This window comes from Drosophila gunungcola, assembly GCF_025200985.1.
Source record: "Drosophila gunungcola strain Sukarami chromosome 3L unlocalized genomic scaffold, Dgunungcola_SK_2 000002F, whole genome shotgun sequence".
Taxonomy (NCBI): domain Eukaryota; kingdom Metazoa; phylum Arthropoda; class Insecta; order Diptera; family Drosophilidae; genus Drosophila; species Drosophila gunungcola.
The window spans coordinates 3,965,165-3,980,800 of record NW_026453178.1 but is presented as its reverse complement, the minus strand read 5'-3'; the positions used below and the strand labels follow the sequence as shown (position 1 = coordinate 3,980,800).

The 15,636-nt window shown below is 39.2% G+C and overlaps 1 protein-coding gene across 1 annotated transcript; it reads right to left on the bottom strand.

Annotated features, from left to right (window-relative positions):
• Positions 1 to 14,344: 14,344 nt before the first annotated feature.
• On the bottom strand, positions 14,345 to 14,846 carry LOC128257732 (uncharacterized). The gene is made up of 2 exons (XM_052988902.1): positions 14,716 to 14,846; positions 14,345 to 14,665 (listed from the first exon to the last, which is right to left on the bottom strand). Exons 1-2 carry the CDS (start codon positions 14,734 to 14,736, stop codon positions 14,435 to 14,437), a joined length of 252 nt encoding a protein of 83 aa, XP_052844862.1. The 5' UTR covers positions 14,737 to 14,846; the 3' UTR covers positions 14,345 to 14,434.
• Between the last annotated feature and the right edge of the window lie 790 nt (positions 14,847 to 15,636).

Genomic DNA, 15,636 nt, shown 5'->3' with positions numbered 1-15,636 from the left:
ACAAAAGCTCACCTGACTGAGCACCGATTTTTGTGGTTTTTCGCTCGTTTTCGGCAAAGTCAATGCCATTTTTTGTCTTCTGGACGTCGTCTGTCTGCATCTGATAAATGCCTTCAGGTGGGACAGCGAAAAGAGTCTATATTTACGGCCTTTGAGATGTCTGATCGCGGGCCGGGATTGCTTTTGGCTTTTGGCCGGGGCAAAGTGGCACTGCACATACAGCAGGGAACTAAAAGCACCGACATTTACTTAAGTTACTCCCCTGATGCGGCCGTAAAGCGAGACAGTTATCATAACAATTATGTCGCATAGACAATGGCAATCCGAAGTGCAGAAGGAGTCGCTCTCAAACAAAGCCATAAAACAATGAAGTGGTAGTGGGAAATGCGGATTGCAGCTCGCCGCTCGCAGGATTGCTCTGGGCATTGTAGTTTGCAAATTAAATAATTCCCAGTTACATTTCCGTTGCGTCGACAATATTATTTCCCCCAACTTCTTTGCCCGCCCAACTCGAGTTGTTTCCGAGTGCTAATTGTGCAGTTGGCGTTGTCGCATTTGCCTTTTGTTTGAGTCCTGTGTCCTGCGTCCTGCGTTCGGTGCTCGGTGCTCGGTGCTCTGGGTCCTGCGGCCTCATCTCGTCCTCCCTCTGTCGCTCTGAGTCCTGTGGGCAATCTCTGGAGTTATGCGACTGCAATAACACTAAATTGGTCTGATATCTCGCGGTTTTTGCCTTTGCGTTCGCCACTGCAATTTCTGCAGCGGAGCTAATTAACCCATTATTGCTCAGTGTCCTGGGAGAAAAACAGTAATCGGATAGCCAAGAAAGTGAGGAGAGTTTTTGGAAGTGCACTACAATATTATTAAGTTGGAATGGGCTGAGGAAATGTACCTAGCTTTAAATAGTTATTGTTATAAAAAATGTAGAGAAAGAATTAACTTAATAATTTTGTTTAGTTTCTCAATAATAGCATGATTCCCTACCTAATAAAAGGCGATTTCATTACCATTCAAAATGTGCCAGCAAACTCTGTTCAAAAGGAAGCATACTTCGGTAAACCTTTGTTATTTTTATTTAAAATGGGTTCTCGTAGATCGATTAATATAATATAATTGATTAAAAAACATGACTTGTTTATTGGTAAATACAATTTTAATAATATTGCCAAATTTAAATATATAGAAAAAAGTAAAATAACTATTTTGGCTAATAACATATACTTTAAATGCTCCAACTATTTATAAATTTCCTGTAAATTGTTGTAACACTAATACAACTGATTCAACTTCAAAATTCGGTTGATACCACAGTTTTACACCATACTTTTGGTGGGTTAATGGTTTGTGGGCTAAAACTTGACGCTATCGTCCAGTGCATTTAGCTTTTAATTGCAGCCAAGATTTTTACTCTTTTTGGTTGGCTGCATTTGCATATCATTTTGTAGCGGATTTGGCACATTCCCCCCACTCATTTCTGTTCGGCTGGCGATGCTGATGATGATGAGCCCCCGGGCAGAAGGGGGCGTGGCTGTCACTGGCACTGCGCCTAACCATATGCAATGCAATTGCACAAAACTGTCCATCAACGCTGTCATTTGGCTGGCCAACTGGCCCAAAACTCTGGCCTGGCTCTGTCGTCACTGACTTGGATATATTTGGCTGACAGGCCGCCGCCCATCCTCTGGGCATCCTGCATCCTACATCCTGCATCCTGCATCCTGCAGCATTTGCTAGGCATTTCTTAAATGCCGGCCTGGTCTGCAGAATTTATTTAAACGCGACGCTGTCATACACATGACAGATGCATACGCAATGCGTCATCGTCATCCTGAATGCTCGATGCTCGATGTTCGCTGCTCTCCTGCATCTCTTGGAGGCGGAACGTGTCGAGGGGCGTGGCAGGGTATTGGCCAACTTGTTTTGTGGCCTCGTTGCAAATTAATGTAATTTGTACAGCTGCAATTGGCAGGCGGTTCTATCAAATCTCAAAGCATAGGCCTCAAGCTTAAAAGTGGAGCGCAATTATCTTCTGACAAGTTTGGAATTCATAAAATTGAAGACTGAATGAAAAGGCGTGCATAAATTTAATTTTATACTCATACACTTTTGACAAGAAGTCAATCTTTTTCAGCAATATTGAACATGCTGAACATTTGTTTCGATAGTACCACAAAAATATGTTAAACTAATTTGGTTTTCTTGTCTCATGCATCTTTAAATTATTGATTAACGGCAGAGTTAAAAAAAAACAAGTGAGAAAGCAATTTATTATTACGAAAAGCAATTAACTTTATTGTAGCTAGACCACTTGTGTTTATCTCCTTATCTCCGTTAATCGTTGTTAGTCTTTGCTAATATAAGTTCACAAATAAATGTTTCTATAGATATATTTACCAATTATGACATTTAAAGTTTAGAGGGCAAGCAAAAATCAAAAGCATTCAAGTGCCAGTGATGGCAGCCATGGTCATTTATCTTAAAAACCCATGCTTAAGGTGTCAGATCTTTAAAACACTGCGGTTTTCCCCTTCAATTTCTGTAACCAGCATTCGTTGGCCCAGTAAAAGTTTTGGGTAAGCCACATGTTACATTTTCTTTTACCAATCAACAGCCCTGGGTGCATTTTAATGGCACTCGGAGCGAATCCTTTCCAGCTGCAACTGCGTGTCCTTGAGGAGGGTGGTGGTTAGATGCACCAGCCACAAGGGCGGAGGAGCAACGAACGGAGCACCCAAAGCCACAACAAACCCGAGTAACAGCAAGTAGTTAGTGTAAACAGAAAAAAAAGGAGAAAAGGAGAAAAGGAAAACCCATACGGAATAAGAAAAACAGAGAGGGCGAGGCAAAGGAAAACTGCTGGCAAAACTATGGCTTGGAAAAACAACATATGAAAGGGGAAGAGAAGAACAAAAAGCAGCTGAAGAAAAAGCAACATGAATCTAGACAATGACAGCTTCTCAACGTTGTGTATAAAGCCGCAGGCTATTTGTCATACGAGTTTCTCTCGTTATCCTCCCTGCCACGCCACCCCCTCCACCCCCTTCATTCCCCGCCTCCGCCCCTGCAGCAAGTGCAAGCAAAACCGAAAGAAAGTAAAAGAACAATTTGCTTGGAAAAATGCTGCAAAGAGATGCGGAATAAAAAGCAAACCAAGTCGGCAGCACCTGTCAAAAGAGTGGAAAATGAGGTTAAGGCTATGAGCGGTCTCAAAAACAGTTGGATGGGCTTATAATTGCCAAAGGAATGCCAACAGGCCATGTGCTAAATTACCAAGGACTAGCTAAGCAATTTAAAATCACTCTAAACGGTCAAGTCCTAGAAACTTGTATTGTAGATATTACAAACACCTACTTAAATATTTATATATTCATAAAATATATTTCTTTAGCTGAAAACTTTTGTTCAAAAGATTAATAGGGCAAAACAAATATTTATTGTATAATACCAAAATGTTTGAAACGTTTTATAATGACTTTAACCTGAACGAACCTATGCCAAATTGAATAATTTACCTCTAGTGTTTGCTGCAATTATTAAATACATGGCCTGAAGAAACCCCAAGGTTTCCTAAGCTAAAACATACATTTCTAGCTTTTGTGAAGTCGCCAACAAATATTTATACAGCATATATACATTCCTATGTACGCATAGCCAGAGTGTGTATATGTTTGTGTGTGTGTACTTTGTATATTTTGCGCATAATTATGCAGAGTTCACATGCGTTTTGTTTGGCTTAAAAAAACACATTGAATAAGCGGGGAGAAGTATAATGAGGGCAGAATGGCAGCGAAACTTTAAGAAGGGGATATGTTGATACATTGATTTGAAAACTAAAAACTAATTTAAAGTTAATTTAACTTTTAAGAAAATCTGAGGTTTGGTTGCCTACTTTAGGGGATCCCCTTTGAAAACAATTAAGCCACGCCTTTGTCCGGCATCCTGCGGCGTTTGGTTCATGCGCTCTGATGCTAAAATAGTTGCCAAAGCGACCGCACGAATTTTCTTAATGAGCTCAAACGTCACTAGCACACACACACACACACACGTATATATATATCCCTGAACTCTAGCCCAATTTTCCTCATCCTTTTTAAATTAAAACCCTTGTAGTCCTTATTTGCCTGTTTAAAATGTGTGCAATTTTTGCCTGACTGCGAAAGCAAACATTTGGCTCGAGCAGAAGAAAGTAAACATCTTAAGGCAGGGCCAAGTTTAAGCTCAAAAGGCCACGCCCTCACCTTTGCCGAAACGGGAATTCCCGGGCAGACATAACAATTAAAATTCATAAACCGCCAAGCCATTTTAGCATAATTATTTTTTACTGCCTCGACGACGAAGTAAAAAACTGAGCAGCAAAGTGCGAAGGAGGCGTGTGAAAATAAGGGAATGGGTGAAGAATAATGAAATCCCGAACTCCCATACCTTTTTTCTGTTTTCACTCTGACCCCGCCTCGCAACTGGGCGTTGGCAGATGTTTCCACTCATTAGGCGCTTTATTAAGCGAGATAATTAGCCGAAGCACGTAAAGTTGCAGTTAATTGATATTATTTGAACTGTTCAGCTCTCGCTCATTACATGCCCCGATCCCCTGACCCCCGACCCCCTGACCCCTGGCCCCTGACTACGGTGCCTCGATTCCACGACCTCCTTGTACGCTGCAGTCGCTTAACCTTTGACCCGCCTGCAATTGTGCAGAACTTGAGTTGCAAATTGTGTTATAATGTTAAGTAATTGTTTATAAGCCGATTAACGCCGCTGGAATGTGTTTGGGCTGAGCTTCAAGTTGAGCAAAGGTACGTGAAAACGAGTCAAGTACTTTCAAGAGGTTTATATCAGCGGGAAAGTTTGTTTTTACTTTATTTTCGCAGGCTTCCATGATTGCTCACTAAACGTTTAATGAAAATGGTGTTAGCTTTGGTTACACCATAAAGAACTTTCTACACCTTTCTTGATTTACAAATAGTTAGAAGCCATAAAACCTAGAACCAGTATTTCCAGTTCCTTTATTTTCTATATAATTCGATATTCATACCAACATTTAACATATACTTTTTTCGTAATTTGAAGAAACACTTTGTACTTAATTCAGTAAATTGACTGCGAATTGAATAATTTTCAGTTCTTTCTTAATAAACATGCATTTAAAATGCATGAAATGTTTTTATAATAATAATAATATAATAGAAGCAACCCTTGTTCACCGCAGAGATTTTTTTCCAGTGGTCGTTAATGGGTTAACTACTTGTAAGGAATTCCTAAGTCGATTTATATTTCTTTTTACGGCCTTGGAAAGCTGTTTTCTTTATGGGCTCGTCGGAAACTTTGGCTTTTCTGCCTGGCCATTTAATTCTATGAGCTGATGACCCATTGCCAACCTGGCTGTTCGTTAATTTGAATCGAAACTCAGCTCGCCTCACCACAGTGCACTACACCACGATTTAACGACTTTAATTAAGGCAAAGTCGCCGCCCAGGAATTGACGTCGCATCTGACCTCATTCTTTATGGTTGCCATAAATAACAGATATTATGTGCAAGCCCAACTGGACTCGCGACTTGGGACTTGGGACTCTGGCTCTGGCTTTGGCTTTGGCTCTGGTTCGGGATTCCGGACGACCAAGGGAGTCGTGTTTTGGGCGCGTTTCTTTATACATTTTCAGCTTTTTTGGCCGGCGAGTTAAATGCGCTGCCATGAATTTTAATTCGACGACACTTGCACAGGGAAAAGGAGCGGAACAGGACACACGCAACGCGACAGACGCCGCATAAACCAAAGAAGAAATTTAAGCAAAGTACTCGGTCTGCGACACAGTGGGCAGTCCACGCACAGTGGGCTACAATTACGGTTGAGTGGAATTTCATTAAGTCAATAATTGTCGCGTCCCAGGAAATTACATTTTTGAGTGTTATTTACCAATGGGTCTTATAGGAACATTCTGAACATATTAACTGGTTAAGTATATTCGGTAGTAGTCCTAAAAAAAAAACTCAATAGATTTAATTCAAATAAAATGTAACAAATTATTATTACTGGGATAAAATATGTATTACAAGACTGTCGACTAAAGACAACAAAATTTACCAAGTAACCTGTATATGAGTAAAGAAGTTTTTCAGTCAGGCCACTCTGCGTATGAGTTATATGAATTCATTAAAATAGAATAATGTAATAGAAATGGTGTTAATTTTGGTTATTTGGGCAAATATTATCGTAGTAAATAAGCAGTAGAATACTTTTAAATTACAGATAACTGTTAATAGCGACCCACTGTTCACTTTGTGCGACAAATGGAGAAATTGTTCTGTTGTTTTTTTGGTTCCAGCCGGGTCGACGCCAGTCCAGCGCCTGTCCAGCCGCAGTCGGTATTAATTTAGCGGAAGTAATGCGAGAAATTGTTGTACGACCCTTCCTTTGTATTGAACCCAAAGCTAATTGTGACTTGGTCCTGCCCGCCTGGCATATATTTCATTGCCATGGCAGTTGAAAGGGTTTGTCGTCCGAAATAATTCTATGCTTATTTTTATCATTCTCTTGCTTGGTTAAATTTAATGTACACAAGGCATTTAGTTTTATTTCCGTAGGCGCTTTCCGTTAATTAAATAAACATGCTCCTCCGCCGCCTCCTTGGGCTGCCAATTTTTTTAATGACCGCATCGGTTTTTATCGCTTAATGCCTTCGGGGCTGGCTAATGTAATGCTCGGGGATTTTGGATCGGGGATTTGGGATCCAGGGGCTGGGTTCCCCGTTAATTGCTTTCGGCCCTATCAAATCATCTTGTTCTGTTCGGAGTGTATCGTTAATAAAAGCGCCACATTGCCTGACTCCTTTGTGTTATGTTAATGTCATTAAAACGTGATTTATACAAATACGTTCAGCCGAATACATATAACTTTTATGGTCTGTATATCATATATTCTGAAATTAATGGCTAGTTGGAGGGCGATAACGATCAGGGGCTTAAAGAAGGAAAGTAGTTCGCCTATACATAAATCCTGAACAAAAATGTAAGCAATTTAAAATAAACTTTAAGCAATAAACGTTAAAAAAGCTTAAGATAAAGTTCACAACTTTTATTAATAATATTCAAGGTTTCATTTTTCAATTGAATTTGGCAAACATTTTGCCTTTGCCTGCTTCACGGAAATTCGACACATCTTTAGACACTCATTCACACGTTTCGGCCAACTTATTTAACAACTCAGTGGGAAAAGAAACAGAAGCAAACCGACCAGGATCTTTGCACATTACTTTGCCGAGAAACTGCTCAGCTTGAATGCAATTTAAGTACGTACTTCAAGAGCAAATGTTTTATAGAGCACCGACACACATTTACACAATTCCCCTTCCTTAGAACTGAAGAGCACTTTCAGCATTCCCAACCGACAAAAAAAAGAAGACACTTTGCTCCGTCCATGCTGCAAAGGCGGAAACATCCTCTCGTACTGCCAGAACACTCAGACTCAGTTTTAGACTTGGCCTCCTCCTGGTACTGTATTTTGTTATTTAAAAGCCTAAAATCTATAAAGTGCGGTGCAAATATTTGAAATTGTCGAGGCAACATTTCTTCTCCGCCTGACTCGCTGACTGCAGTTGACAAGAATATTTAATTTAACTGATCCGCCTGCGCCAGGGGAAACACAAGACCATTTCCAACCCAGGCACACATGTCGAGCATTTGCATTTGATTTCAATTGGAGTGTACAAATGCTAACCTCAAATGATTTGGTTGGGTTGTGGGGAATAAGCCTGAAAGATGCCTCTCTAAAGCTTTTTGCAAATTACCATGACTAAGCCACAGCTTTGCATTTAAGTATAAAAGATAGGCTATTGGTATTAAATGGGAGAATAAATAAATTTATTTTTAAGGAAAACATTGTAATAACTTTGAATTTATATGAACAACAATATTGTTAATTTCTATTATATGCGTTTTTAATTTATATCTAATCATAAATATTGGGGATTTTATCAATACTTAAAATTTATAATTTGTATCCTTTTGTATCCTTTTATTTACTACAAACATTACTACCATATACCTAAATCTGATTCTAAGTGATTCTAAATTTTGAGGCATTCCACTTAATTTAATAGAGTATGAACCTCGTGCCTTTTATTTGTTTCCTCAACTTTTTTAAATGTTCGCTCGTCAATGCCATTTTGGGCTTCCCTTGTTTGCTCAGCTTCCGCTTCCTGTATTTCTTTATCCTTTGCTTTTACTCATCCTCATGCCAGCCGTTTGCATTTCGTGTTAGATGCAAAAGTTGTGGCCCGACAAGTTTCTTTTGGGAACTAGCTACGTGCACAGCTGGTGGTAGCCGGGAAAATTTCCACACACTGACTTTCCCAGGCGGGCGAGAAGCCTGCGCCTGACCATTTAAATTATAAAAATTTCAAATGCTCTATTTACGTTAAATATTTTCATAGTAATTTACGCAAATTTACATAAATAAGCAAGCGTAGGCAGTCGAGCTGGGCAGTCGGTCGGTCAGTTGGTCGGTTACTGGTCGAGCTAACCTCATTTGAAAAATGTCAAACACAGAAGGACTTGGCGTTGGCGGTTGGAAAACGCTACCGCTCCAAATGCCCACCATTTAATGGGTCGCTTATTTTCCCACACTCAACAAAGGAGCCTATAGTCCTGTAGTCGTGTAGTCCTGCTTCCTGGTCCTGTCGTTTGTTGTCCTAATAGCTTTTCTATAATTTATCACGCAATATTTATGGCACGCGCTTTTCCATCTACTACGAATTATGCATTTATTATTTAGCAGCAGCGGCGGCAGGAGTCGGAACTCCGCTCTAAACGCTGTCAGCATTTAGGGGCCTTTTTTTTGTTGCCCACCCATGGCCAGGGCCCAGTCCAAGTTAATTGGTAAATTTAAATTGAATAAATATTCCATGATAGTGCAATGGACTCGCCCACAACTTTTTAGATGCCAAACGGTTCTAGTGGTTGTCATATGCTGTGTATGTCGTATGCCGTGTGTGTCCAAATGTTTGGCTGTTTCCTGTACCCTGGTCATTATTTGTTGGTTTATGGCTGTGTCGGAATTAAGCCGTTAAATGTAATGACTGCGATTTATACCGTTCGACCGGAGAAATTGGCAACTAAAATGCTTTGAAAACTGAAAACCAAAATGATTAGAAACGGGTTTGTCCTCGACTGATGAATCGGAATTGTTTCCATTTTTAAATAATTGGATTGCTCATTCAAATCGGACTTAAAGTAAGGCCAATTTTTAGGGGCGAATTTTCAAATCCACATTTTCTTAAGTTTACATTGCTGGAACTATAGGCGACTATCGGAATAATTTGTTATTATTATGGACAAGTCTCCGTACTTAAGGCGATTCTGCCTTGAGTCTCCTTGTGAAATATCTTTTGCTTTTAAAAGTTTTTGAAAAAAGTATGCATTTTTAAATGTATATTCATATATATAAACAGGTTTAAATATGAGTAAAAAAACCTTAAGATCGACAGCAGTTTATATGGTGTAGATTAAACCATTTAATCGTTAATATAGATTTTATTTTAGTAGTTTATTTTGGTTAGCCGTACAAACATATTTGGCAACTAAATTTATAATTTAATCGCTTCAATTTGTTGTTTTTTATAGTTTAATAGTTTTTCATCATTATTTGGTGAATAGAGTTTTCAAGAAGCTGTCTACGTATAATAATACAATTAATACAATGCATTGATTAATAAAAGAGTGTCTTACAGTCGGCTTTTTATTTAATTTCTGTCTTATTTATTCAAGAAGTTAAGGGATTTCCACTCTAGTACTTTAAGGGCTAACTAATTTTTTGAGCATAGCGATGCAATGTGAGGCATGTCTAATACATTTATTTGTCTGTGAAAATTCACTGTATCGCATCTATAAAAAGGAAATAGCCCTGTATATGGGCGCAATGATGAAGTTACCCCTATTGCTACTATTGGTCCTACTTTGTCTGATGGGAACGGCCCTGTCTAGACGATCGCGGCAACAAGGTTTTGAAGTTTGGATGCGACCAAGTCCGGGCAGTCCAGCACACTGTGCGTATGGCTGCGCACCACAATAAAACTTATGTAAATATTAAGAACAGTTTTATTAAAAAATAAATGTGGCCTGGAACTTATTTATTAGTGCTTTGCTTAAGATGGTTTTTGCCGTTAGAGATAAGTCTAGAGAAACCATCCTATTCTAGGTAACTATGTTAATTCCTAGAAAAATAAAATCAGTTTTTGATTTTTATACCCATGCAGAGGGTATAAACGCAGAAGTTTGCAACGCAGTGAAGGAGACATTTCCTATACCCTATAAAGTATATATATTCTTGATCAGCATTACAAGGAGAGTCGATCTAGCCATGTCCTTCTATCCGTCTGTCCGTCCGTCTAGTCTCTTAGTTTAAAGCTATTTGCATGAAACTTTTCCAAAAATTGTCTTTCTAAAAAAAATGAAAAAAAAAACTTTGCTACATTTTAATTTTTTTTTTTAGGACTAGCCCACAACAGGGAACAAAAGTGCTCGTCTTGGAGTACAGACTTCCCTCCTTAATTTTCACATGGCACACGAGACGGGACCATTCCCACCAGGCTGAGTAGGACCAATACCAGCAATGTCTGTGACTTTATTATTGTTACCCTAATAGATTTAATCCAATTTATAGCTGTGGCTTAATAAATTATCGCTGGTCTATAAGTTAATTAGATATGCAACAAACTACGTTACGTCTTAATCCTATTAATGATTAATAATTATAACCGAAAACTTTTCACCTATTTAAATATTTTAAGAGACTGAACTCAAGTGAAAAATTACAAGGAACATTAATTACCAACGAAGATCATACTTACCAACAAAAATCTTGAGCTTTATTACTGGATATGCTATCACCATAAGCTCGAGGTCTTATTCCACTTTAAGACACCGTTCCGCTGCAACACTTTATCTGTCAACTTTGCTGCACCATCTCTGTTTGAGGCAGCTGGGAAGGTCTCGTTTCTCTGTTTGTTTCACAATTTGCACCTTCAAGGACTTTTAGCAGGACGTCAGCATGATGTTGGACACAAGGACGCAGCGGCGGTAAAGCAAACACAAGTCGCATTCAATTTAGCAACAAAACCAAAGTTTTTTCCACGCCGGACAATAAGCGAGCGCAAAAACTTTCCACATGGAGAGAAAGGAGGACCCACAAGAGTAGGCAACAAAAGTTGCCGCAACGACTTGAGATAGTTGCAAGGATCCTGGCGGCAAGGCGGCGGATGGCGGAGGGCGGATGGCGGGGAACTTGCCACTGCAACGCGCTAACATAAAAAGCAAAACTTTTAACTGATGCCACAAGTAAAAGGTGCTACTTGTCGGGGACAGGCCAGGACTCGTCCCATTGTTTCGTAATGGAGAAATATTGTTTAGCATGCGAACAGAAGTCGGGGAACAGGAACAGACAATGCTGACATCGGACAAAGGCCAGAGGCTTGGGGATCCGGGATGGGACTCCCCTTGGCTTCCCCAGCTGCACTGCTCCACTGACTTCGAGTGGGGGTATTATTACGCATAATGGTTTCTGGTCTATTGACATTTATGGCACTTGCACTGCAGAGATGCCGAGTATGCAATACCGCCTGGTCTTTTCCTCATTTAAGTACTAAAATGGCAAATATGGAATGTTAATTTAATTTTTACAACTTATTCTGAAATTTTACCATTAAATTTTAAATTACCATAGTAGAAGTTTTTAAAAGCAAGTACCTTGCGCACTAGTAAAATAAATACAGTACCTCAAATCAGTGTTCAACTTCACGGTAATAGTTACGTTTACTTGAACAACTTAACGTTAAAGTAGAAGTAAATATTTTTAAGCCATGGTCATAATGATATAAAAAACTTAAGCCTGATCTTTAAGCCATGGCTTAATGCTCATTTTCGCCAGCACTTACTTTTATATTCTTTTATCCCAAGGTGTTAACTTTCGAGAGGCCCTAAAATATTTATTTTCGTATGCATGACTATCAAAACAAACTAAACTATTTCAATCAAAGCTCACTCTGGACCATTCAACAAAAAACTTGCTTTGAAAGCAGAATCAATAGAGGGGAAAAAGTGCAGAGAACTTGAAAAAGTTCACTGTTTGATTGGACCCGAGGAGAGGGTGGTCAGGAATGGAAATCTCTCAGTTTCAGAGTTGCCCACTCGCATATCCAAAGTTGGCATAGTTTTCGCAACTGTTTGCCTTTCGCCATTATTCCTACATATAGATATAGTATTTATCTGCGTTCCTCCTTTTTTATGTTTTCAGTTGCGTGATTTATAAAAGAAAGCGAAACATGAAGCTTAGTAGACCATTGAAAAATGGGTATGCAAAGTTTTCAAAGCGATGCTCTTCTCTAATTTCTATAGCTATTTTTTTGTTTTTTCGCAAACTAATTTAAGCAAACTATTTGGACACCGTGCGATTTCTGAATGCGAAGTTTTTCAAAGGCAATTTTTCACTCTATTTTCTTTCGGGGATATAAATTTCCCATTATTCTATTTATTTTCATATGCTGATGGCCACCCATTTCCATGTCGTCCTTTTCCATTATCATGTGCGTGAACATTTATCCATTAATTTGTGCAAATAAACTTGCCGCAACATACGCGTACTCACGTAACCGCAATTGAACTGGGTAAAAATAATAATATAAAAAACACACTCGCTCGTTGGGCTAACAGAGAAACAACAAATAAACACAGAAAGAGATAGCTACGTATCTGCATCCCTCTCCGGCGAACTGAAGCTTGTCGACGCTGAAAGGTAAACAATTTTAATTTATTTACCCAATAATAAACCCATCAAATGGGCGCCCATTCCCATTCGAATAATAGGGCTGCGGCGAGGCTTCTTTTGGGGCCTAAATGAGCACTGAATTTTGTGTTTTTGTTATTACATGTCTGCGGTCCTCACACAATAGCTCGTAATTTGAACTTCAGACGAGATTGCATCGAAATTTGCCATTCATTGTTAGAATTGATAGACAAATAATGCAGAAATAGAATTCGTCTCAATGAAAGTATAGAATTATAAGTAATTTTAAAAAAAAAAACTTTTTGTGATTAGAAAACTAGTTTAAATTTATGGACCATTGAAATATTATTGTCAAGCTAATAATATAGTGCAATAAAGTTTCAGTTTTTCGTCCTTCAATATACACGTTTTATTGAACAATTATTTAAAATTAAATATATGACATTAATAGCTGTCTGAAATCGTTTAACCTGATATTCATGGTAATCCTCATTTTAACTTACAGAATGCTTCCGCCCCCACAAGCACAATCACAATTATTCGATTTAATCAACAACCCTGAATCGACTCATCCCATAAGCGGAATTCAAGCGATTAATCAGTTTACGGCTTAAAAAGCTTCATCAGTGAACACGGCACCGACTGCTTTTGAGCTTTGCAACGCCTTTTAATTCAATTAAGCCCGGCTTTTGTGTCATGGCCATTACAAAACGGAGGTTGGCAATAGGCAATTACCAGTAATCGAATTTGGGGCGCAGCAAAGTCCGTTTGAAACAATACATTTTTCACTGGGTGGCGAGGATTGCAAATGCGGAAAGCAACCCCACTTCAAAAGAAAATGCAAAATGCAAATTGAGCGTTTCGCGTCGGGACATTAAACTTAGTCGCGGCTTAGAGGGCTTAGGCCAAAGCTCAACTTTCACTTAACCGCAGAGTGCCGGAATTGCCGAATCACCACCCCTGCCCCGTATTAAAGCCCAATTAAATGCAAGTCTCTCGGCGAGGGTGGAAATGGCCCGGGAATTCATTTGCATTTTACAGCAGATCTGGACACTCCTGGTCCTCCCGACAATGACAAGCGGATGTATTTCATCTGAGAAGCGCACAGGACACGGCTTCCTTCGGCTGCTCCTTTATCCCGCGTAAATATTTCATTGCTGCTGGAAAACAATTCGTGCCCCTCACTCAGCTGTTGCACTTGCTGAATAAATTATCAGCTGTCATTAAGGCTTCTCCGGTGCAACTCAACTCCGGGGCCTTCATTTGTCACCCGACTGCGTTTGACAATTAAAAATGGTCCATCTCGACGCGAATTGCCAGGAAATGCAACGCAATGCCGGAGTGTTGAATGCAAAGATGCCGAAATGGACTCGCAAAAAACAAAAGTTTGGCCAACAAAGCCCAAGCAGGCGACTCTTTGAAGTGAATCAAGTTCGTTCCGGAGACAATTTTTGTTAAACGGTATTTAAGTGCAAGTTTATATTCCCACTAAATAATGTTTATAAATTTAGTATCAAAGTAAACGATATATTATATATTATTGTTATTATTATTATAATTATTTTCACTCAGCACTATTTTCACAAATAATGTATTGTTTTTAGTCCTGAAGTCTGAAGGCATTTAACGCAACTCAAATTAGACAAATAACCATTTAAAACGTTCATGGGTGCCGCTCTACGGGTTGGTTCTCCTTGTCCTCCCAGTTGAATACTGGTGGCTCCACCTCCGCGACCGGAATCTGGGCAACTGGGTCCGCCAGCACCTGGTTCTCCGGGGATCGGGCTCCGTGCAGGATCCGCACATACTTGAGGGCATAGCGCAGCTCCGTCATGGGCAGCTCATGCTCCCGGATGAAGAACATGGCCTCGTTCGTCTCGTCCTCCGTGTATACCTAAAAGTCTAAATTCAAAAGCTTTACTTAAAAGTATGCCCTGAACAAACCTCGTCTTCTTCTGAAGCCATTTTCTTTTTTAATTATTTTATTGGAATTTTTCTTTAACTATTTTTACGTGTGCTTTCTGTATTGGCTCTGTTGTGAACTTTGTGACAACGATTTGCTGGCCTTCTAAGAATGAAAAAATCTTGCAAAGGCACAAAAATGATGTCTGCATTGGCTACACAACACAGCATGCGGTCGAAACTGACCCATCAACACTTTGGCTTGGCCTTTAATATGGTCATGCAGCAGCACCGGAAGCTGGACTAGCAACAGGAGTAGGAGTAGTAGCAGACCAAGCCTGGCTATAACCCAACCGAACCGAAGTGAACCAACCGCATTTTGCATTTGCAGTTTACTCGGTTAACCGCTTTTATAGCGGATTTAACACATTTCAGCCCGATCCGGCTGAAAACTGAGCTGTGGAGCTAAACAATATTCTTAGTTAATTTTCATAATTATGATGAAAGTGATACAAATTAATATATTAACTAGAAAGTTTAGAAAATAGTTCTTTATTTTTAACGCTACCTTAATTTTTTTGTTTTAATTGTTTAGAACACAAATTGGTTTCATAGCAAATAAGAATACATTTTTATTGAACTAAAATCTAGCTACTAGCAACAGTTTACCAAATTTTCAAAAAAATATTGTAATCAAAAACAATATATAAAAATGAAAAACTTGAAGGGAGTGTTTTGAAAAATCACTTTCTACCGCTGTATTTTGATCGATAATCTTTTAAAGGACTATTAGTATATTTTCGGCACAATTTTCACCTTTCATTCCACTGTGCCCAGTTGGGTGGGGCAAAAGTGAAAACTAGTTCAGCGGCCCGAAACATGCCAAAATGTTTGAATCGAACAATCAACGCACAGAGATGGATTCAGTGGGAGTTTGTGGGAATGAAATGCTGGTGGATTGGG